Source organism: Hylobates moloch, unplaced genomic scaffold, assembly GCF_009828535.3.
Source record: "Hylobates moloch isolate HMO894 unplaced genomic scaffold, HMol_V3 SCAFFOLD_13, whole genome shotgun sequence".
NCBI classification, from domain to species: Eukaryota; Metazoa; Chordata; class Mammalia; order Primates; family Hylobatidae; genus Hylobates; species Hylobates moloch.
This window is the reverse complement of record NW_026652288.1, coordinates 39,831,003-39,854,610: the sequence shown is the minus strand read 5'-3', so window position 1 is coordinate 39,854,610 and position 23,608 is coordinate 39,831,003. Positions and strand designations below refer to the sequence as shown.

The window sequence follows — 23,608 nt, the reverse complement described above, 5'->3', positions numbered from 1 at the left end:
ATTCTTACGCATTGCATGCCTGTATCAAAACATCTCATGTACCCCATAAATATATACAACTACTATGTACCCACAAAAATTTAACTAAAAAGCTTAAAAATTTTTTTAATTTTAAAAAATGTTCTATATCCTGATTACGATGGTGGTGACAAGGATTTAGACATTTGTTGAAACTTACCGAACAGTTCACTTAAAATGAGTGCATTTTATTGTATCTAAATTATGCTTCGGTAAAGTTGATTTTTAAAAAATATGCACACAAATATAATTTACAAACTATAACATTAGCTCGTTTATGGTGTACCATTCAGTCACTTTTAGTGTATTGAGATGTGCAAACATCATTATCTAATTCAAGAAGCTTTGCATTACCCCAAAAATGAACTCTTTAGCTATTACCAGTCACTCACAGTTCCCCCTAATCCTGCTAGTCCTAAAAAACTCTAACTTACTCCTTTTCCGTGGATTTGCCTATTTTAAATATTTCGTATAAATGCAATCATACAGTATGTGGCTCATCCACGGATGAAGGCAAAAATGACGATTTAGTCAGTCTAGCATTCTCAGAGAGGGTTATAACGCCTAGTAGAGTCTGGGGTCCTGGGTGCGTTCTGCACTGTGGGTCGGCTTGGGGCAGAAAGTCATTTAAGCGACCCCCTCCACTTGCCCCTGAGCCTCACCCCTTCCTGCTCTAGACTACAGTTCCCAGAAATCCTTGCGGCTCTAATCAACTTCTGGCCCGAAGCTGGCGACCTTTTCCTGTTTCTCAGGGAACTCCCTGGGATTGGCCGGTACCATGGAGGAAGATTGTCTTCAGGGTGCAGGGCCAGCGTCCTACGGCAGTTTCACTCTGAGCCTGTGTCTGGATCACAGAGACGCGGGGTAGCCGTTCGGAGTGCGGAGCAGGGATGTCCCCGAGCTGTGCAGCTGCAGGAACCCGAAAAACCGAGCGCCATCTTCTCGGCGCGGTCCTACTCCGGACTGTATTTCCCAGAGGCCCCCGCGAGTCCAGGGCAGCCCCTTCATTTGCCTGCTGGACCGTCGGCCTCAAGGGTAGGGGAAGTGCGCGGTGAGCGGCCTGGGTCTTGCGGGCTCGGCTGGGGCCCGCAGGTAAGTGCCTGGGAATTTGAAGGGTCTGACCAGGCTGGTCTGGAGTGTCGGGCATGTATGAGTTGGTCGGGCTGATGGAGGGGGTGGTGGGGAGGCGGGCGCGAGGCGTGGGCTTCCGTGTGTGAGTGTGACCTTATGTGACTGTGCCTCGCTGTGTGCGCAGGTGTGATTGTGTATCCTCGTTGTAGTTGTGTGATTGTAACAATGTAAGGCTGTATGTGTAGGTATGACTGTGTCCCGTGTTGGGACTGTGTTTGTGGCTGTGTAACTTTGCGTGACATTGTGGAGGGTGTTTGTGTGGAGAGAATCTGATGATGAGGCTGTGACTGTGTGTTAGTCTGAGGGGTGCGTGTGTAATTGTGTTTGTATGACTGTTAGCAGCACTTAAGTGTACTGGATGCCTTACTGAGTAAATCTACTACCCAGAAATAACCCAGTAACGTGAGAATGTGAGAGTGTGACCATGTAACTTTATGTGGCACTGTGTCTGCGGTTAGAAAGTGCGTGTAATTGTGCCGGGGTGATAGTATGTGTGTCCTAGTGGTCATTGTGTTATTTTGAATGTGTGATTGTGTGTAGTGCTCAATAGGGGTCCTGGGGAGGGGGGAACTGTAACTTTGTGTGGCTCAGTAGTGAGTGTGGTATTGTGACTATCTGTAGCACTCTGGTTTTGAATGGTGCTATGTTTGAGGGGTCTGTAAACATGCTGTGACTGTGACTTATCCTCAAGGTAGATGTGGGACAATGATTGTATGACCATATATAGTGTTATTGTTTGGGTGAGGTGTGCCTGTGGAGGTCTATGTGGGTCCCCATGGTGGCTGGGTGACTGCAGCATTGGGTAGGGGGTGCTTGTGACTCTCTTTGTGACTCCAGCTCTCCCTGTGAGGTCAGGACAGAATCTCATGGAGAGGAGAGACCTCACCCCTCTGATACCAAGAATGCTCATGACAGCCGACACTTCTCTGTTTTTGTTTTGTTTTGTTTTAAGGCGGAGTTTCGCTATTGTTGCCCAGGCTGGAGTGCAATGGCGCAATCTCGGCTCACCGCGACCTCTGCCTCCCTGGTTCAAGCGATTCTCCTGCCTCAGCCTCCCGAGTAGCTGGGGTTACAGGCATGCGTCACCATGCCCTGCTAATTTTGTATTTTTAGTAGAGACGGGGTTTCTCCGTGTTGGTCAGGCTGGTCTTGAACTCCCCACCTCAGGTGATCCGCCTGCCTCGGCCTCCCAAAGTGCTGGGATTACAGGCGTGAGCCACCAAGCCGGGCCGCCTACACTTCTCTGACCTTCCCCATCCCTTCTTCTCTCCATAGATAGTAGCTGTAGATCCAAAATGACCTCTGATCTGCTCAGTCTGGGCCACAAGAAAGGCCTGGCATCTCATCATTCCTTTCTTCTTCAGCTCTGCTCTCCTCAAGAGAGTTACCCAGAGGAAGAATGGCTGTTGACCAAACCAAATACAAGGTGCATTGAGTTTCCTTTTTGCTTCTCTTTGTCTGGATAGTCGTGGTTAACATAGAGTCAGCAAGTGACCTGGTTCTTACAAGTTTCTATTCAAGAAAATGATGAGAAGCCTTGGGGTAGATGCAGAGAGCCCAGTAGTCTGTTAACTTCTTTCTGCAAAATGTTCACTTATTAATTTAGAAAATAGAACAGTTTTCCCAGTGTTCTAAAGTTTTGTTTTTTTAGACACACACACACTCCTCTGTCTCACACACACACCCCCACACAATTCCAAAGAATTTAGAAAATAGGGAGTTACACGCCAGGCGCGGTGGCTCACGCCTGTAATCCCAGCACTTTGGGAGGCCGAGGTGGGCGGATCACGGGGTCAGGAGATCGAGACCATCCTGGCTAACACGGTGGAACCCCATCTCTACTAAAAATACAAAAAAAAATTAGCCGTGTGTGATGGCGGGCGCCTGTAGTCCCAGCTATGCGGGAGGTTGAGGCAGGAGAATGGCATGAACCCGGGAGGCGGAGCTTGCAGTGAGCCGAGATCGCGCCACTGCACTCCCGCCTGGGCAACAGAGCGAGACTCCGTCTCAAAAAAAAAAAAAGAAAATAGGAAGTTACAAACAGCAAAAGTAAATCTACTACCCAGAAATAACCCAGTAATATTTTGATCTATTTCCTTCTAGTAAGTTTCCTATGCACATATACATTATTTTCAAGATTGGAATCTTATGACATTTACCATTTCATATCTTGTATTTTCACTAAAAATTATGTATGGTTCTTATATTTGGTTTTCTTTTTTTTTTTTTCTTGAGACGGAGTCTCGCTCTGTTTCCCAGGCTGGAGTGCAATGGCACGTTCTCAGCGCACCCAGGCTGGAGTGCAATGGCTAGATCTCAGCTCACTGCAACCCCCCGCCTCCCGAGTTCAAGTGATTCTCCCACCCCAGCCTCCTGAGTAGCTGTGATTACAGGCACTTGCCATCATGCCTGGCTAATTTTTATATTTTTGTAGAGACGCGGTTTCACCGTGTTGACCAGGCTGTTCTTGAACTCCTGACCTCAGGCGAGGCCTCCCAAAGTGCTGGGTTTACAGGTGTGAGCCACTGCTCCTGGCCTATATTTGGTTTTTTTGTTTGTTTAATCCCTTTATATTACGTAATACAGAAAAATAGTTAAAATATAGATGTATAGTTTCAGAAGTAATTATAAAGAGACCCTCTGCATAACAAAAACTTGCTTCAGCAGTCCAGGAAAGCCCTCTAGTCCTTTCCCCAGAATAAACTTATCTTACCTCCCTCTTTAGGTAACGCTTATCCTGACTTTGGTAATCGTTATTTTTTTTTTTTTTTTTTGAGACGGAGTCTCGCTCTTTCACCCAGGCTGGAGTGCAGTGGCGCGTTCTCGGCTCACTGCAGGCTCTGCCCCCCGGGGTTCACGCCATTCTCCTGCCTCAGCCTCCCGAGTAGCTGGGACTACAGGCGCCTGCCACCTCGCCCGGCTAATTTTTTGTATTTTTAGTAGAGACGGGGTTTCACCGTGTTAGCCAGGATGGTCTCGATCTCCTGACCTCGTGATCCGCCCGCCTCGGCCTCCCAAAGTGCTGGGATTACAGGCGTGAGCCACCGCGCCTGGCCGGTAATCGTTATTTTCTTCTTGACTTTTTAAAAAAAGTTTTGTTTTGTTTTGTTTTTTACCACATATGTGCTTATCCCTAAACAATATAGTTTAGTTTTGCCTTTTTAACACTATATAAATTAAATTGTACTGTAGGATGTTGTTTTGAGTCTCGCCTTTCTTATAAAATGCTATATTTGTTAGCCTCATCCTCACTGTTATACATAGCTGCAGTTCAGACATTGGTTATTTCCTGTATGACAGGGCTGCTGTGAAAATGTTTTTACAAGTATACCAGTATATATATATATATATATATATATGCATACCTTCCTAGGATATAAGTGTATGAAGGAATTGCTGGGCCATGCAGTATGTTTTGCATCTTTAAATTTCCTAAGTAATGCTGAACCGATCTACAATATAGTTTTACAAATTAAATTCCTACTGACAGTTTATAAACATTATAGTCATCTTGTAGTCTAACACATGGTCATTTGGTATTCTAATCTTTAATGAATCTGCTGATACCATGATATATCATATTGTTTTAAAAGTGTAACATACATTCTGGGGCCAGGCATGGTGACTCATGCCTGTAATCCCAGCACTTTGGGAGGCCTGTTGGGCAGATCGTTTGAGACAAGCCCGGGAAAGAGGTGAAACCCCATCTCTACAAAAAGTACAAAAATTAACCAGGCGTGGTTACATGCTGCTATTGTCACAGGTATTCAGAGGATAAGGTGGGAGGATTGCTAGAACCTAGGGAGGTTGAGGCTGCAGTGAGCTGTGATTGCACCACTGCCTTCCAGGCTGGGCAACAGAGCAAGACCCTGTCTCAAATATATATAACATACATTCTGAAAAGTACAAAATCAAGGTATATGACCTGATGACTTGTATAAAAGTGAGCATATTCCCAGCCTGGCGCGGTGGCTTAAGCCTGTAATCCCAGCACTTTGGGAGGCCAAGGCGGGCAGATCACGAGGTCAGGAGATCGAGACCATCCTGGCTAACACGGTGCAACACCGTCTCTACTAAAAAAAAAAAAGTACAAAAAATTAGCCAGGCCTGGTGGTAGGTACCTATAGTCCCAGCTACTCGGGAAGCTGAGGCAGGAGAATGGCCTGAACCCGGGAGGTGGAGCTTGCAATGAGCCGAGATTGTGCCACTGCACTCCAGCCTGGCCGACAGTAAGCATATTCCTTTGACCAGACCTCAAATCTGGTAAGGAAATAGAACATAACTGGCATTACAGAAGCCCAAGTCTTGTCCAGTTCACTCACTACCCACTTCTCCCAAAGAGAACTATTATTTTGTCTTCTATAGCCATAGACTAATGTTACCTATACTTGAATTTTGCTTGGCTTCTTTTTTTTTCACTTTTGTTTTCCTACTGTCAGTTTCACTTGGACATGATGCTTGGCTTCTTTTGCTCAATATTATATTTCATATGTAATATGAATGTATTCTGTAATATGTAGTATAAATATATAAAATTCATCCATGTTGCTGCACGTTAGTTATAGGTGATATGATGAATATAGTGAACACATTATTATTGCTGTTTAAAATTCTTTTGTATGAATATAACACTTTGTTTTTGAGACAGTTTTGCTGTTGTTGCCCAAGGTGGAGTACAATGGCACCATCTCTGCTCACCACAACCTCCACCTCCTGGGTTCAAGCAATTCTCGTGCCTCAGCCTCTCGAGTAGCTGAGATTACAGGTGCACGCCACCACTCCCAGCTAATTTTTTGTATTTTTAATACAAACGGGGTTTCACCGTGTTAGCCAGGCTGGTCTCAAACTCCTGACCTCAGGTGATCTGCCCGCCTCAGCCTCCCAAAGTGGTGGGATTACAGGTGTGAGCCACTGTGCCCGGCCGAATATGACACATTTTACTTATCCATTCCATTATTGATTGGCATTTGATTTCATATTGAGGCTGTTATGAAAAATGCTGCCGGGAACATTCTTTTATGTGTTTTTTGGTGCACATATGAATGCATTTGTCTTGGGTGTATTTCTAGGAGTGAAATTGCTGGGTCATGGTTTATGTGTATGTTCAGCTCTAATAGATACTGACAGTTTTCTGAAATAGTGGTATCAATCTATATTCCAAACTGCAGTGTAGACTTTATGACAAGAATAGATTTTACAACAAGAAGCTTTACTAGAGATAAAGAGGAATAGTTTATAATAAAAAGATCAATTCACCAGTAAGATATAACAGTTCTGAATTTATATGCTTTCATAAAATGGCTTCAAATATATTTGAAATAACTAAAAGAAGTAGTAGATAAATCACAATCTTAGTGGGGAGTTTTTAGCACTCTTCTCAATAGCTGATAGAACAAGTGACAAACCCAATAAAGCTATATGGTATTTGAACAGTGTGATTGACAAGCTTGACCTGATTGATATGTATAGAACAGTGTACCTTACAACTACATAATATACATGCTTTTCAAATGCATATGAGACATTTATTCAAATTGATCATATGCTGGACCACAAAGGGAGTCTCAATAAATTTCAAAGGAATGAAATAACACTGTAACTTTCCTGACCACAGTAGGTTAAGCTAGAAGTCAATAACAAGAAGATAATTAGAAATATCCCAGCCAGGTGTGGTGACTCATGCCTGTAATCCCAGCACTTTAGGAAACCGAGGCAGGAGGATTGCTTGAACCCAGAAGTTTGAGACCACCCTGGGCAATATAGCAAGACCCCATTTCTAAATAAAAAAAACAAAAATTAAAGAAATATCCCAATGTTTGGGATTTAAGCAATGTATTTATAAATAACTGGTGACTCAAAGAATAAATTGTGATAGATATTTAAAATATTTTAAACTGAGTGATAATGAAAAATAACATACCAAAATTACATTTCTAAAGCTGAATGTGAGGAAAATATGTAGCTGTAAATGCATATGTTAGAAAAAAATGAATGTTGGCCGGGCGCCCTGGCTCACATCTGTAATCCCAGCACTTTGGGAGGCCCAGGCGGGTGGATCACGAGGTCAGGAGTTCAAGACTAGCCTGGCCAATATAGTGAAACCCCATCTCTACTAAAAATACAAAAAAAGGTAGCCGGGTATGGTGGCGGACGCCTGTAATCTCAGCTACTCGGGAGGCTAAGGCAGAGAGTTGCTTGAACCTGGTAGGCAGAGGTTGCAGTGAGCCAAGATCACACCACTGCACTCCAGCCTGGGCGGCAGAGTAAGACTCCATCTCAAAAAAAAAAAAAAGAAAAAAATGAATGTTGAAAAATTAATGATCTATGTATTCATCTCAAGAAGCTAAGGAAAAGTATAGAAAGTTAAACCCCCAAAATTAAAATCTAGGAAATAATAAGAATAAAAGCCCAAATATAAAATTTTTAGTTTATTTTGTATTGCATATATTTAAGGTATACGTGTTTTGATGTACATAACGAACATATATTGAAATACAAAATGAATGTACAATGAAGAAAACTAACAAAGGCAAAAGCTTATTTTTGGGAATTAATAAAATTAATAAATCTCTAACAAAACTTAAAATATGAAGTAACACAAAAATTGCCAATATCTGATAAGAGGAAAATTAAACCAACCACAGACTTAACTTAAAGGCTGAGGGCTCAATTAATTAATTAGTGTTTGGTACCTGGGACTTGGTTCCACAAAATAAGCTCATTGGAATCTGAACCACTGATCATTATACTGGGTCCCTTTTTATACTTCATTGAACTTGTAAATTTTTCTGGTTTTTTGTTTTTTTCTTTTTTTTTAGAGAGGAGCCTCTCACTCTTTCACCCTGGCTGGAGTGCGTTGGCACAGTCACAGCTCACTGCAAACTTGACCTCCCAGGCTCAAGTGATTCTCCCACCACAGCCTCCCCAGGTAGCTGGGACTACAGACAACGTGCCACCATGCCTGACTAGCTTTTTTTTTTTCAATGATTTTGTTTTCATTTTAATTGTGGTATAAAACACAATATAAAATTTACCATCTTAACCTTTTTTTTTTTTTTTTGAGGCAGAGTCTCACTCTGTCACCCAAGCCAGAGTGCAGTGGCATGATCTCAGCTCACTGCAGCCTCTGCCTCCCGGGTTCAAGCGATTCTCTTGCCTCAGCCTCCTGAGTAGCTGGGATTACAGGCGCATGCCACCACGCCTGGCTAATTTTTGTATTTTTACTAGAGACGGGGTTTCACCATGTTGGTCAGGCTGGTCTTGAACTCTTGACCTTGTGATCACCTGCCTTGGCCTCCCAAAGTGGTGGGATTACAGACATGAGCCACTACGCCTGGCCATCTTAATGAATTTTTTTTTTGAGGTGAGTTTTGCTCTTGTTGCCCAGGCTGAAGTGGAGTGGTGCGATCTTGGCTCACTGCAGCCTCTGCCTCCCAGGTTCAAGTGATCTCCTGCCTCAGCCTCCCGAGTAGCTGGGATTACAGGCATGCGCCACTAAGCCCAGGTAATTTTGTATTTTTAGTAGAGACAGGGTTTCTCCATGTTGGTCAGGCTCGTCCCGAACTCCCGACCTCAGGTGATCCACCCACCTTGGCCTCCCAAAGTGCTGGGATTACAGGTGTGAACCACCACATCAAGCTAATCATCTTTAAATGTGCATTCCAATGTTAAGTATATTCATATTGTTGTACAACAGATCTTCAGAACTTTTTCATCTTGCAAACTGAATTATAACTATTAAGCTACAATGTCCCATTTCCCTCTTTCCCCAGCTCCTGGCAGCCACTGTTCTACTTTCTGTTTTTATGAGTTTGTCTACCTTAGATACTTTTGTAAGTGGAATCATGTATAATAGTATTTGTCTTTTTGTGACTGGCTTCTTTCCAGTCACAATACCCCAAGATAGAAAGGGGATTCACTGCAGTTAGTCAGTAGACACACACAATCCCAAGTAGTAATGGGTTACAATATAATAATGAATTAGTTAAATGCTTTGATAAATTAGCTTGACATGTTATTTTTTATTATTCAGTTATTTTATTTTATTTTATTTTATTTTTGAAAAGGAGTCTCGCTCTGTCACCAGGCTGGAGTGCAATGGTGCGATCTCAGCTCACTGCAACCTCTGCCTCCTGGGTTCAAGCGATTCCCCTGCTTCAGCCTCCCAAGTAGCTGGGACTACAGGCACGCATCACCACGCCCAATTTTTTTTTTTTTTTTTTTGGATTTTAGTAGAGATGGGGTTTCACCATGTTGGCCAGAATGGTCTCGATCTCTTGACCTCATAAAATATTTTTAACTTCCATTGTAATTTATTCTTTGAGCCACCAGTTATTTATAAATATATTGCTTAAATCCCTGACTTAGCATAATGTCCTCAGGGTTCAAACATGTAGCATGTGACAGGACTTACTTTTTTGTTGTTGTTTATTTGTTTTAATATGCTTTATTTTTTAGGGTACTTTTAGATTCACAGTAAAATTGAGCAGAAGGTACAGAGATTTCCCGTATGCCTCTTTCCCCCACACATCTGGTCTCCCCCATCATCAATATCCCCCACCAGAGTGGTACATTTATTACAACTAATGAACCCACATGGACACATCATTATCACTCAGAGTCTATAGTTTACATTAGGGTTCACTCCTGGTGTTACACATCCATGGGTTTGGACAAATGTATAATGACATTTATCTCCATTATGATGTCATCCACATTAATTCCATTGCTCTAAAAGGCCTCTGTACCCTGACTGATCCTCCCTCCCTGTCAATTCCTAATCTTTTTATTGTCTCCATAGTTTTACCTTTTCCAGAATGTTGTAATCATACAGTATGTAGTCTTTTTGAATTGGCTTCTTTCACTTAGTAATGTGCATTTAAGTTTGCTAAGCTGTTGATCATGAGACTGAGTCTCTTTTTATACTTCATCAGACATGTAAGTTTCTATTTTTAATATAGATTTTAATTTCTATAAGTCAGTTTATTTATTGGACAAGATGTGTGCTTTAAATTTTTGCATGGTCTGCAGTTTCACTATAAGATATATTGACCTGGGCTAGTGGTATTTTTAAAATTTATTTATTTATTCTTTTTTTGGGATGTATTCTTGCTCTGTTGCCAGGCTGGAGTGCAGTGGCGCCATCTCAGCTCACTGCAGCCTCCACCTCCTGATTCTCCTGCCTCAGCCTCCCAAGTAGCTGGGACTACAGGCGTGCATCACCACGCCCAGCTAATTTTTGTATTTTTAGTAAAGACAGAATTTCACCATGTTGGCCAGGATGGTCTTGATCTGTTGACCTCGTGATCTGCCCACCTCGGCCTCCCAAAGTGCTGGGATTACAGGCATGAGCCACTGTACCCAGCCAGGCATTTTTTTTTTTTTTTTTTTGAGATGGAGTTTCGCTCTTGTTGCCCAGGCCGGAGTGCAGTGGCACAATCTTGGTTCATTGCAACCTCCGCCTCCCAGGTTCAAGCGATTCTCCTGCCTCAGCCTCCCTAGTAGCTGGGATTACAGGCATGTGCCACCATGCCCGGCTAATTTTGTATTTTTAGTAGAGACGGGTTTTCTACATGTTGGTCGGGCTGGTCTTGAACTCCTGACCTCAGGTGATCAACCCACCTCGGCCTCCCAAAGTGCTGGGATTACAGGCATGAGCCACCACGCCCAGCCATCTGGCCAGGCATTTTTTAAAAATCTTCAATCTCCCTTGTTAATATCACTATGTATTTATTAGGGGTTTAATATTGTTAATAGAATGTTTACTTCCTAGGTGATAATAGATTGAGTATGTGTAGGGTCCAGCCCTACAGGGCCAGTGGATTTTGCTCTTGGTGTATGGAGATGAGAGATTGTAGAAATAAAGACCCAAGACAGAGATAGAAGAAAAGACAGCTGGGCCCGGGGGACCACTACCACCAAGACGCGGAGACCGGTAGTGGCCCCGAATGCCTGGTCGCGCTGTTATTTATTGTGTATAAGACAAAGGGGCAGGGTGTGGAGTGAGAGTCATCTCCAATGATAGGTAAGGTCGCGTGAGTCACGTGTCCATGAGACAGGTGGCCCTTCCCTATTTGGTAGCCGAGGCAGAGAGAGAGAGGGGACAGTTTACGTCATAATTTTTTAAATGTATTTTGAAGACTTTAGTACTTTTACTAATTTTGTTACTGTTATTTAGAAGGCAGAGCCAGGTGTACAGGGCGGAACATGAAAGCGGACCAGAAGCATGACCGCTGAAGCACAGCATCACAGGAAGGCAGGCCTCTGGATGGCTGTGGGCGGGCCTGACTGACGTCAGGCCTTTTACAAGAGGTGGTGGAGCAGAGTGTTTTTTAACTTCCCCAGGGAAAGGGAGACTCCTTTTCCCGGTCTGTTAAGTAACGGGTGCCTTCCCAGGCACTGCCGCTACCGCTAGACCAAGGTCTGCTAAGTAACAGGTGCCTTCCCAGGCACTGGCGTTACCGCTAGACCAAGGAGCCCTCTAGTGGCCCTGTCTAGGCATAACAGAGGGCTCACATTTTTGTTTTTTTGGTCACTTTTTATCGTGTCCCTTTAGTTTTTATCTCTGTACTGTGTTCCTTTAGTTTATATCCCTGTATGGCCTGGGTTTTTTTAGGTTATAATTGTAGAACAAAGATTATTATTGGAATAAAGAGTAATGCTACAAACTAATGATTAATATTTATATATAATTATAATTTATTTTTAGTATAACTATTTTTATTCTATATATTTTCTTTATTATACTAAAACAGCTTGTGCCCTTGGTCTCTTGCCTTAACACCTGGGTGGCTTGCCGCCTACAGTATGCAATAAGCTCTCATTTGGAACATTTGGCTAATTTGTTATTTTATTGTATCCCATTTCTACTTGGTTTTGTGTGTGTCTACTAACTGCAGTGAATCCCCTTTTCATCTTGGGATATTGTGTGAGGCCACTGTTGTGATGGGTCCTTCTGGCTTTGGTACAGTTTTTCCTTTTTCTGGGACTAACTGGCTTTTTCAAAGTTCCCGAGTTTATTCTTTTTGTCTTGTGTAGATGGAAACAAGCCGCTAATACTAGAACTATAAAAAACAAGATAAGAAAAAAACACATATATAACCCTTCTCTAATTATTGTATGTAAAAAACTATTTTATTCACCCACCTTTTTGGTGCACTTTATAACAATTTTTTTCTTACATATTATTATGGACTTAGAGCATTTCACAGCTATTTCAACTGACTGATAGCTGTTAAAGACTCTATCATAGTGTGGAGGAGTGGCAGAAGTATTCTGTTTATTGTTGTGTAAGTTTTCATTAGTTGGCTAATGGGATCCCCTTTTAGGAGACTCTTAAAAGGAGTCCTTTCAGCACAGATATTTTTAAAAACAGCGTCACCTTTTGGCAACGGCAAAAGGTTGAATTTCTTTTTTCTTTTTTTTTTTTTGAGACAGAGTTTCACTCTTGTTGCCCAGGCTGGAGTGCAATGGCGTGATCTCGGCTCATTGCAACCTCCACCTCCTGGGTTCAAGCGATTCTTTTGCCTCAGCCTCCTGAGTAGCTGGGATTACAGGCATATGTCACCACGCCTGGCTAATTTTGTATTTTTTTTTTTAGTAGAGACAGTTTCTCCATGTTGGTCAGGCTGATGTTGGTCAGGCTGGTCTCGAACTCCCGACCTCAGGCAGGTGGTCTACTTGCCTCAGCCTCCCAAAGTGCTGAGATTACAGGCTGTGAGCCACTGCACCCAGCCATTTTTTTTTTTTTTTTTTTTTTTTTTTTTGAGTCAGAGTCTCACCCTGTCACCCAGGTTGGAGTGCGATGGCACAATCTCGGCTCACTGCAACCTCTGCCTCCCAGGTTCAAGGGATTCTTGTGCCTCAGCCTCCCAAGTAGCTGGGATTACAAGCATATATATATTTATATGTGTGTATATATATGTGTGTATATATATGTGTATATATAGGTGTATATATGGGTATATATGTGTATATATGTGTGTGTATATATGTGTGTATATATACACATGTGTGTATATATACACATGTGTGTATATATGTGTGTATATATACACATGTGTGTATATATGTGTGTATATATACACATGTGTGTATATATGTATATATACACATGTGTGTATATATGTATATATACACATGTGTGTATATATGTGTGTATATATACACATGTGTGTATATATGTGTCTCTATATATATATATTTTTTTAATAAAACAGCTAGAAGAATTAGTGCCCCCTGCATCCCTGTGTGTTTAGGGGTGGGTGCGGGTGTTGTGCGTGTGCATGTGGTGAGGGAAGTTGACTTTTTGAGGGTTGAGAAACAAAAAGACTTGATTAGGGAAGTCTTTGGTCTTTCTGATCTGAGTGCACTGTGTTCCTGGCCAAAGGGCACCACTTGTGTGAGTCTGGTTTGGGGACCTGAGGGCTGCAAAGGAGGTCATGGTAGCTCAGTCTTGGGTTATAGTAGGTCCGTAGCTCAGGGCAGGCCATAGTAGCTCAGTCGTGGTTCAGAGCAACATCACTGAGGTGGGACAAGGTGTGGCCCGAATCCCTTGGCTAAGGCAGGAACTTAGGTTGTTTGCATGAGTGAGAATGAATCTGGGTCCTTGTCTTGCTGCAGCTAAAGCCTGAGGTTTGTAGGATTGAGGAAGGAGTAGGATTTGTTCCATATTCCCACTAACTAGAGTTATATCTTAAGACCAAGAAGTATGGAGGTAGTTTTATCTGGCTTCTAGTGTGATTTCTAGAGGGTTTTACTTCCCCAGTCATGCAATCTCAGAACACTATCCTTTTTCAGGAGAACGGCCTCAAGGAAGACTAACCATCTGCAATACTGGAAGCCATGGCTGAGGTGAGTTGATGCTTTTTCTTGCCTTCCTGACATTTAGTTTAAAAAAAAAAAAAGACAGCATTTGCTTTCCTTATCCTGACATTTCTGGCTAACAGAGTTCCCCTTCAGAATCCTTGTCCCCATTTTTTCTTAGCAAGATAATCCTATACCATCTCTAAGTATCCCTTTTATTTTTATAAATCAACCAGCATTAATAATTTCATTCTGTAAATACCTGAGCATCTCTTTTTTTGAACTCTTTCCCAAGGACTATGATAGGGGAGGAATTATCTCAAGGAAGCAAGAATAGATTTGTAAAATGAACTTACCCTGTCTGGACCATTATTTGATGAGTTGAAGGTGTGAGTTACTTAGCTGGAACTATAGAAAAGCCAAGATTATCTCTACAGAGTAGCATTCTCCAGTAAGATAGGATGAAATGTGGTGCTGGTAGTTCCAAATGTTGGATTGTTGCAAGATCTGGTTTAGGCACCTTTGGGGATCATGAGGTTGGTGGCTGATACAGATCTCTGCAACTCTGTAAGAACATCCTGGAGAGAAGTCCAATTTGAGGTTGGATAGGAAGTTTGGATTGCAAGGAATTTCTGTGAATCACTGAGTTTTCTGTATCTCAGAATGAAGGATAGTGATAATGGATGTTTACAATGGTTCAGCCAATGCATAAGTCATTTAGGTCACACCGTCAGAGCTCAGAAGAACCTTTTAAGTCTTATCCAGTAATATCTATATTGTAGAAAATTCTACCACCAGAAAAATAATTATTAAAGAATTTGTAAAAGGCCAGGTGCGGTGGTTCACGCCTGTAATCTCAGCACTTTGGGAAGCGGAGGCGGGCGGATCACCTGAGGTCAGGAGTTAGAGACTAGGCTGGCCAACATGGTGAAACCCCTTGTCTACTAAAAATACAAAAAATTAGGCAGGCGTGGTGGCGCATTCCTTTAGTCCCAGCTACTCGGGAGGCTGAGGCAGGAGAATCCTTGAACCTGGGAGGCAGAGATTGCAGTGAGCCAAGATCACGCCACTGTACTCCAGCTGGGTGAAATCTCAAAAAAATAAAAATAAATAAAATAACTTTACATATATCTTTTTTTGTAGCTTTGATTGATGCTCTAAGATTACATGGGGGTAGTTTAGAATATATTAGATGAAGGACAACTTTGGACATAACCCAGACCAAGAGTTGAGAACTTTTGCATCAGGCACAAGCAAACTGATTATGGTTGTGTTATACAGATCATGTAGCTGCTGTGTAATGTGACCTTAAATAGTCTTCCTGCACAGGACGAGCAAAAGGGGATGATTCATTAATAAGATAGTGATTTAAGACATTCCCTGGCTACCCCTTGCATTATTAGGTGTTGTCTTTAGCAGAATCATGAAAACCTTTTTTCTCCCTTAATAAAGGAGAAAAATTGATGGCCTGAGAAATCTTTCTCTGCTTTTCAATTTTATGAATTTTTTCAGAAGTTGTAACACTATTATTACTGACTTTTTACTCATTTGATAAACATTAACTATTTTTGTTTTGGTCAGATAAATTATTGACAAAACTAATTAGTATTTTTTTATAAGTAAAACATTTTCCTTTTTTCCTCAAAATGTTTTTTTTTTTTTTTTTTTGGAGACGGAGTCTCACTCTGTTGCCCAGGCTAGAGTGCAGTGGCACGATCTCGACTCACTGCAACCTCTGCCTCCCAGGTTCAAGCAATTCTCTGCCTCAGCCTCCTGAGTAGCTGGGATTACAGGTAACCACCACCACGCCTGGCTAATTTTTTGGTAGTTTTAATAGAGACAGGGTTTCATCACGTTGGCCAGACTGGTCTTGAACTCCTGACCTCGTGATCCACCCGCCTTGGCTTCCCAAAGTGCTGGGATTACAGGCGTGAGCCACTGCGCCTGGCCAAAAATGTTTTTTTCACATAGGTCTATACAGCTAACTAGTAGACCAAAGAATTACCTCATCTTATTTTGGTTTTATACCAATAAAATATACCTTGGATACTCAAAAAAAAAAAAAAAAAGGAAGAAAGAAAACCATAAGGTCATGATGCATAATTTTATTAGGATGCACATTGTGTCTGGTTCTCTTTCTTTTTGTAATATTACCAGTTATTGATAATTTTTAGGTTCAATCATTAGGGGTTACAAGAGATATTTTAATTCTGTCATTCTTCCTTCATAGATTAAGTGGAATATTTCTATCTATAAAATATAACTTTCCCTCATCAATTGTTTAGTTACCCTGAAGGACAGTTCATATAGGAAAGAAGAATGTTTGATTCTTTCCATTTAATTACCAGTTTTCCAAATAATGAATTGGCTTCTTAGACTCATCTAAAAGTGATCAATAATGTTTTAAAATATTATTGTGAACTCATGGATTAAACATTTTTAATATGATTAGTCCATTGCAGTTGTCCATATAATTTGATGTGCAACCAATCCAAGTGAACACGTATTATTCTGTCCTATAATGCTATTGTATTATATTCTCTTACTTTTTTTTTATCCTCTTGATTTCTCTGCAGAAAATAGAGAAATTCATCAAAAGCAATGGAAAGTTTCCTTGGGAGATTATTATCTAGTCACACTTGCATACAGTGCAAGACCCCCCACCTTACAGCATTCTGCAGTTTGGGATTTTTTTTTTCTTGGTTTGTTTTTGTATTTATTTATTTATTTATTGAGACGGAGTATTACTGGTGCCCGCCACCATGCCTGGCTAATTTTTTTGTATTTTTAGTAGAATTTTTAGTAGAGATGGGGTTTCACCATGTTAGTTAGGATGGTCTAGATCTCCTGACCTCATGATCTGCCTGCCTCGGCCTCCCAGAGTGCTGTAATTACAGGCGTGAGCCACCGCGCCCAGCTGTTTTTATTTTTTTTTGAGACGGAGTCTCGCTTTATTGCCCAAGCTGGAGTGCAGTGGTGCGATCTCGGCTCACTGCAACCTCCGCCTCCCAGGTTCAAGCGATTCTTCTGTCTCAGACTCCTGAGTAGCTGGGACTACGGGCGCCTGCCACCATGCCTGGCTAATTTTTGTATTTTTAGTAGAGATGGGGTTTCGCCATGTTGGTCAAACTGGTCTTGAACTCTTGACCCCGTGATCCACCCGCCTCGGCCTCCCAAAGTGCTGGGATTACAGGCATGAGCCACCACGCCCAGCCTGGGATTTGTTTTTAATCCCATGAGAAATGTCCTAATAGGGCTTTGGCATATCTTTGTTCCAATTTCTACATTGAGGAGGGGAAGAAGCTTTCTTTTTATTAAATAAAATACACATCTATTTTATTTTTTAAATTTTATTTATTTATCTTTTTGAGATGGAGTTTCACTTTTGTTGCCCAGGCTGGAGTGCAGTGGTGCAATCTCTGCTCACCGCAACTTCCGCCTCCCAGGTTCAAGCGATTCTCCTGCCTCAGCCTCCCAAGTAGCTGGGATTACAGGCATGCACCACCACGCCCTGCTAATTTTGTATTTTTAGTAAAGACGGGGTTTCTCCATGTTGGTCAGGCTTAGCCTTGAACTCCCGACCTCAGGTGATCCACCCACCTCGGCCTCCCAAAGTGCTGGGATTAGAGGCATGAGCAACCACACCCGACCTACATCTATTTTATTAAATAAATGCCTCAAGCATTAGTTCCTAATGAAACAAAAATACAAATAAAACATCTAAATATCCAAATACCACATTTTCTCTAGCTTTCCCCCAAAATGTGCCTTATCTCCCTGTACTTTTACATATTTCTGGTATCTTCATTTTTTTAGTTTTGCAATGTCACTGTCAAGATAGAATTATTTGATGGCTTAAGACAACTTTTGTAAGATTTTCAAACCCTAAATTTATAAATCCTATTACAAAAAAAAATTATATAATTTGATGTGCAAGTTGTAACAGTATTGGCCAGTGGGAGTGTCTTCAACTTGGCCCCTAGTCTTATCAGCATAATCCTAACAGTTTTTTGGTTGCTTTCTTGCTTTTTGGTATAACAAGATGTTCAGATTCATCCTGTGCATTTCGTAAAAGTTGCTCTTGTGGATTTCGTGAAATCAGTTCTTTTCCCAAAGAAGCTTGGTTTCTATTATTTGAAAATGATAGTTAGAAACCACAATCTAGGCTGGGTGCAGTGGTTCACGCCATAATCCCAGCACTTTGGGAGGCTGAGGCGGGCAGATCACCTGAGGTCAGGAGTTCGAGACCAGCCTGGCCAAGATGGTAAAACCCTGTCTCTACTTAAAATACAAAAATTAGCCAGGTATGGTGGCGTGTGCCTGTAATCCCCACTACTTAGGAGGCTGAGGCAGGAGGATTGTTTGAACCCAAGAGGCGGAGGTTGCAGCGAGCCGAGATTGTGCCACTGCACTCTAGCCTGGGTGACAAAAGTGAAATTCCATCTCAAAAAAAAAAAAGAAAAGAAAAGAAACCACAATCTAGACACTAGGGATGCTCGTTGCTACTGGATTAGTCATCATTTCTTTTTGTTTTGTTTTGTTTTTTGAGATGGAGTTTCGCTCTTGTTGCCCAGGCTGGAGTCCAACGGCGTGATGTCGGCTCCCTGCAATCTCTGTGTCCCAGGTTCAAGTGATTCTCCTGCCTCAGCCTCCTGAGTAGCTGGGATTACAGGCATGCACCACCATGCCCGGCTAATTTTGTATTTTTTGTAGAGACAGTGTTTCTCCATGGTGGTCAGGCTAGTCTCCAACTCCTGACCTCAGGTGGTCCGCCCACCTCGGCCTCCCAAAGTGCTGGGATTAGAGGCGTGAGCCACTGCACCCGGCCTAGGATTAGTCATCATTTTTAGACCTTTTCAATGGACAGAGTCAGGAGTTTGTTTAATGTAAACTTCCTAGTCTTGTATCTATTTCTGAGATCTAAAGATACAGGTTCTCGGTGACACCAATGTAATTACTCATTTTGTATTACCCCACAATACAAGCACAGTAGTCTCTGATATATTTTTTTAATTACACAAGTAATACGTATGTTTAATTTTTCAGGGATCAGTGATGTTCAGTGATGTGTCCATAGACTTCTCTCAGGAGGAGTGGGACTGCCTGGACCCTGTTCAGAGGGACTTATACAGAGATGTGATGTTGGAGAACTACAGCAATCTGGTTTCAATGGGTAAGGGCATCCGTACCAGTGATTCCCAGTTCTTCTCTGGAATGTCCGCTTCTTCCACAGTGAATTTCTCAGCTGCTTTTCAGGTTACTAGCTGAATTTCTATTCTTTATTACCAAACAAATGGTTTGAGCTGAAATGAAAAGGAAGAGTGGGAAACTGGCAACTCCGGTGGGCTGTGGTTGAAGCTTCATCTTCATCTTTCTTTGGCTGTTCCTGTAGTGGCATCTCTTCCTTGATCATCAAGGGACTGGATCTCATTTACCCCCAGCATAACCATGTTCCATATCTTTTCTTGTGAGCAGGACTTTACACTCCTAAGCCTCAAGTGATCTCCTTACTGGAACAAGGGAAAGAGCCCTGGATGGTTGGCAGAGAGCTTACAAGAGGCCTGTGTTCAGGTAAGTGGGAAATGACTAGACAGGAGAAAGGCATGACAGGTCAGAACTCAGCTGGTCAGGGAGGAAACAGCACCTTTGAGATGTTATCCCTGAAGCTCCCATCAAGAAACTAGGTCAGTGGAGAAAATGAAGTCCTTTTAGCATAGTTATTAAATAACCTGTTTCGCCCTTTTCCTCACCTACCACTCTTTCTACTACTCCTCTCTAACTCTCCTCTTAATTTCAAGCAGAAGGTACCTTTTACTTCTCTAAAAAAAACCCTATTTTACCCGTATTTTAGATTCAGCTGCTTGCTAGCTTTATTTACTCTTTCTTTTTTTTTTTTTTTAAGGGTCTGGCTCTGTCACCCAGGCTAAAGTGGAGTGACATGATCATAACTTATTGTAGGCTCAAACTTCTGCACTTAGGCAGTCTCCCTGCCTCAGCCTTCCAAGTAGCTGGGACCATAGGCATGTGCCACCATGCCTGGCTAATTCTTTTTCTTCTTCTTCTGCATGTTTTTTTTTTTTTTGAGACAGAGTCTCGCTCTGTCGTTCAGGCTGGAGTGCAGTGGCGCGATCTCGGCTCACTGCAACCTCTGCCTCCTGGGTTCAGGTGATTCTTCTGCCTCAGCCTCCTAAGTAGCTGAGACTACAGGCGCGTGCCACCATGCCTGGCTAACTTTTGTATTTTTAGTAGAGGTGGGGTTTCACCATATTGGCCAGGCTGTTCTTGAACTCCTGACCTCGTGATCCCCCTGCCTCAGCCTCCCAAAGTGCTGGGATTACAGGCATGAGCCACCATGCCCGGCCCCTCTTCTGCATTTTTTAGTCTTGTACAGGTGTTTTCTACTACCACTCCCCAAAATAATATAATTGCGTCTGTATACACACATGTGAATACACACACACAGACACACACACACACCCCTTGCCCAAGTACTGGTCTTCATTATAGCTGCCTGTCAGTGACCTGTTTTATCAGACTGTCTTCAATGTTTCCTTTATCGATCTTTTTTAATTTCCTGGTTTGTGTAAGGGAATCTTCCAGGTGCTACAGTTTACTAATTGTGTTACCTTTACGAACTCAAGGTCTAAAATATATACATATATGACTTCCACAAAGTAGAATAGTATAAAAGGGAAATGAGATAAGGAGTTTAGCAGAAAGTCAAAGGCCAACTATGTAGAAGTGGAATTAATCCCTATTGAAGTAGTAGGTGGAGCCTTGGAAGTGACTGCAATCACCTTGTATAGAGATATTGTTGGGGCCAAGAAAAGGATCTGTGCCTATATTAAAAAGGAAGAGGTGGCAGAGCAGGAGAGATTTGGGATGAAGTAGGAGAACCAGAAGAGTACTTATTGAGCACTACTGTGTACCAAGCATTGGTCCAAAGGCTGGGACTATAGTATTCATGAAGGCGTTCTAAAGTTCTGCACTTCTGAAGCCTACATTCTAGAGGGTAAGAGAGAAAATGTCTTAGTCCATTTTGTGCTGTTACAACAGAATACCTCACATTGAGTAATTTATAAAGAACAGACGTTTATTTTCTCATAGATCTAGAGGCTAAGAATTCTAAGATCAAGGCACTGGCATCTGATGAGGGCCTTCTTGCATCTTTGTGTGGCAGAAGGCAGTAGGGCAAGAAAGCCAACTCCTTGTCATCAAGCCCCTTCATAAGAGCACCCAAACCCATTCTTGAGGGTTGGGTCCTTAAAGCCCGATCATCCCTTAAAGTCCCCGCCTTTGTTTTTGGAAATTTTTATTTTTTGAGACAGGGTCTCACTCTGTCACCCAGGCTGGAGTGCAGCGGCACAATCATGGCTCACCACAGCCTCAACCTTCTGGGCTCAGGTGATCCTTCCACCTCAGCCTCCCAAGTAGCTGGGACCACAGGCACACGTCACCATGCCCAGCTAATTTTTGTATTTTTTGTAGAGACAGGGTTTCGCCATGTTGCCCAGGCTGGTCTGTAACTCCTGGGTTCAAGCGATCCACCCACCTTGGCCTACCAAAGTACTAGGATTAAAGGCTTGAGCCACTGTGTCTGGCCCCCACCTCTTAGTACTTACCACATTGACAACAGCTGAATTTTGAATGAGAGACATTCAAACCATAGCAGAAGATAAACATGAATGTCAAGTATATATCTATGAAACAATATTAGCATGACATTAATATATAACATATAAATATATTTTTAGAATTATATATCACATATTTATTTACATGTAACTAATATATTGGTATAGTATAAACTATATATTATATATTAATACATTATATTTCTATATTATTATATGTCCATGTGTATATGAAATGTCAGGTGGTGGGTGATAGATAAGTGCTATGAAGAGAGGCTAGAGAGGGCCTCTCTGATGAGGTGTTCTTTTAGTGAAGACTTGAAGAAAGTGAGGGAACAGGTAATATAAATATATGCTAGGAGAGATTCAGGCAAAGGGAACAGGAAGAACCAAGTACTCGAGTTCAGAGCTTTTTGGCAGCCACCATTGTGGCTGAAATTGAATAAGCAAAGCGGGAATTGTAGAAGAGGAGATCAGGAAAGTAGCAGGCTTATGAGTGTTTGCATGCTGAGTGCAGGTCAGGTTGGGAGTTGGATGTACCTGTAGATGATTTTGGGTCTTGTGGACCTTGAATTTTACTCCGAATGAGGCTTAAATCCATTGAATGATTTAGCAGAGTGACATGATCATGTTTGTAAAGGATCATTCTTGCTCTAGGGGTTCCTAACTTTGGATTCCTTTAGGTAGAATTCAGGGAGTCCATGAACTTGGATGAGAAGAAAAAATACATCTTTTTTTTTTTTTGAGACAGAGTCTCACTCTGTCACCCAGGCTTGAGTGCAGTGGTGTGATCTCAGCTCCCTGTAGCCTCCACCCCACAGGTTCAAGCGATTCTACTGCCTCAGCCTTCTGAGTAGCTGGGATTACAGGTGCCTGCCACCGCACCCGGCTAATTTTTGTATTTTTAGTAGAGATGGGGTTTCACCATCTTTGCCAGGCTGGTATGAACTTGTGACCTCGTGATCCACCTGCCTCAGTCTCCCAAGTGCTGGGATTACAGGCATGAGCCACTGTGCCCAGCCCAAAAATACATCTTTATATTTAATAACCTCTAATTGAGATATAACATTTCTTCCTATCATGATGTATGGGACAAACCATAGTGGCAGTAGTAGTAGTAGTAGTTCCTGTGACTTTGACATTAATGGAAATCACAGATACGTTCATATTATTTTACTGTTATTGTAGGCATATTGAAATATTTATGCTCATCACTACTTCAGAATTAATGTAGTACTAGGCTTGCCACTAGGTCTTGTTTAATGTTTTACTAAAGAAGAAAACTCCAGGCAGAGAGAAGAACCCCTGTGAAGGCTCTGATGGGGAAAAGCTTGGTGTGTTTGAAGGACTAAATGCCAGTGTTGGTGGGCCCCATGATCAAGTGGCAGTGGAGTGTGAGTCAGGGTTTGGACAGACAGGCAGGAGCCACAGCATTCAGCCTTTGCAGGAGATTGTGAGGAGTTTAGACTTTGAGCAGTGGAAGCCTAAGCCAAATGATGTTATTCCCTGAATAGATGAAAGGGTGAGAGAGCTTGGTGGGGAGACTGGTTGAGGAGGCTACTTCACTGGTCTGGGTAAGAGTTGATTCTGGTTTGGAAGATGACATTGGCAGTAGAAGACAGAAGAGGGCAGTTTCAAAACTTTACTTGGGAGCTTAACTAGATGAAAGTTACTGCAAGATCTGCCGGGCGCGGTGGCTCGTGCTTGTAATCCCAGCACTTTGGGAGGCCGAGGCGGGTGGATCACGAGGTCAAGAGATCGAGACCATCCTGGCCAACATGGTGAAACCCCATCTCTCCTAAAATACAAAAAAATTAGCTGGGCGTGGTGGTGTACGCCTGTAGTCCCAGCTACTCGGAAGACTGAGGCAGGGGAATTGCATGAACCCTGGAGGCGGAGGTTGCAGTGAGCCGAGATCGCACCACTGCACTCCAGCCTGGTGACAGAGTGAGACTGTGTTTCAAAAAAAAAAAAAAAAAAGTCATTGCAAGATCATATAGAGATAGGAGGAAAAAGATTGT

At 42.3% G+C, this 23,608-nt stretch overlaps 2 protein-coding genes across 6 annotated transcripts in view; one reads left to right on the top strand and one right to left on the bottom strand.

Annotated features, from left to right (window-relative positions):
- Positions 1–23,608, bottom strand: part of ZNF585B (zinc finger protein 585B) — a 74,983-nt gene that overhangs the window by 37,910 nt on the left and 13,465 nt on the right. Inside the window, exon 1 of one of the 2 annotated variants that reach the window (XM_058426744.1) lies at positions 796–963. The exons of the other annotated variant lie outside the window; for it this stretch is intronic. The gene's annotated coding sequence lies outside the window, so the exon portion shown is untranslated. Of the gene's footprint in view, positions 1–795; positions 964–23,608 lie in introns of those variants that run through there. 2 annotated transcript variants of the gene reach the window in all.
- ZNF383 (zinc finger protein 383) overlaps positions 1,031–23,608 on the top strand; it is a 30,264-nt gene continuing 7,686 nt past the window's right edge. The window contains exons 1-5 of one of the 4 annotated variants that reach the window (XM_032173148.2): positions 1,031–1,110; positions 2,514–2,575; positions 13,948–14,001; positions 19,000–19,126; positions 19,429–19,524. In XM_032173148.2, the coding sequence (XP_032029039.1) occupies positions 13,993–14,001; positions 19,000–19,126; positions 19,429–19,524 (232 nt within the window). In that variant the 5' untranslated portion in view covers positions 1,031–1,110; positions 2,514–2,575; positions 13,948–13,992. Of the gene's footprint in view, positions 1,111–2,424; positions 2,576–8,737; positions 10,087–13,947; positions 14,002–18,999; positions 19,127–19,428; positions 19,525–23,608 lie in introns of those variants that run through there. The other 3 variants (XM_032173147.2, XM_032173146.2, XM_058426768.1) reach the window with 3 other exon arrangements.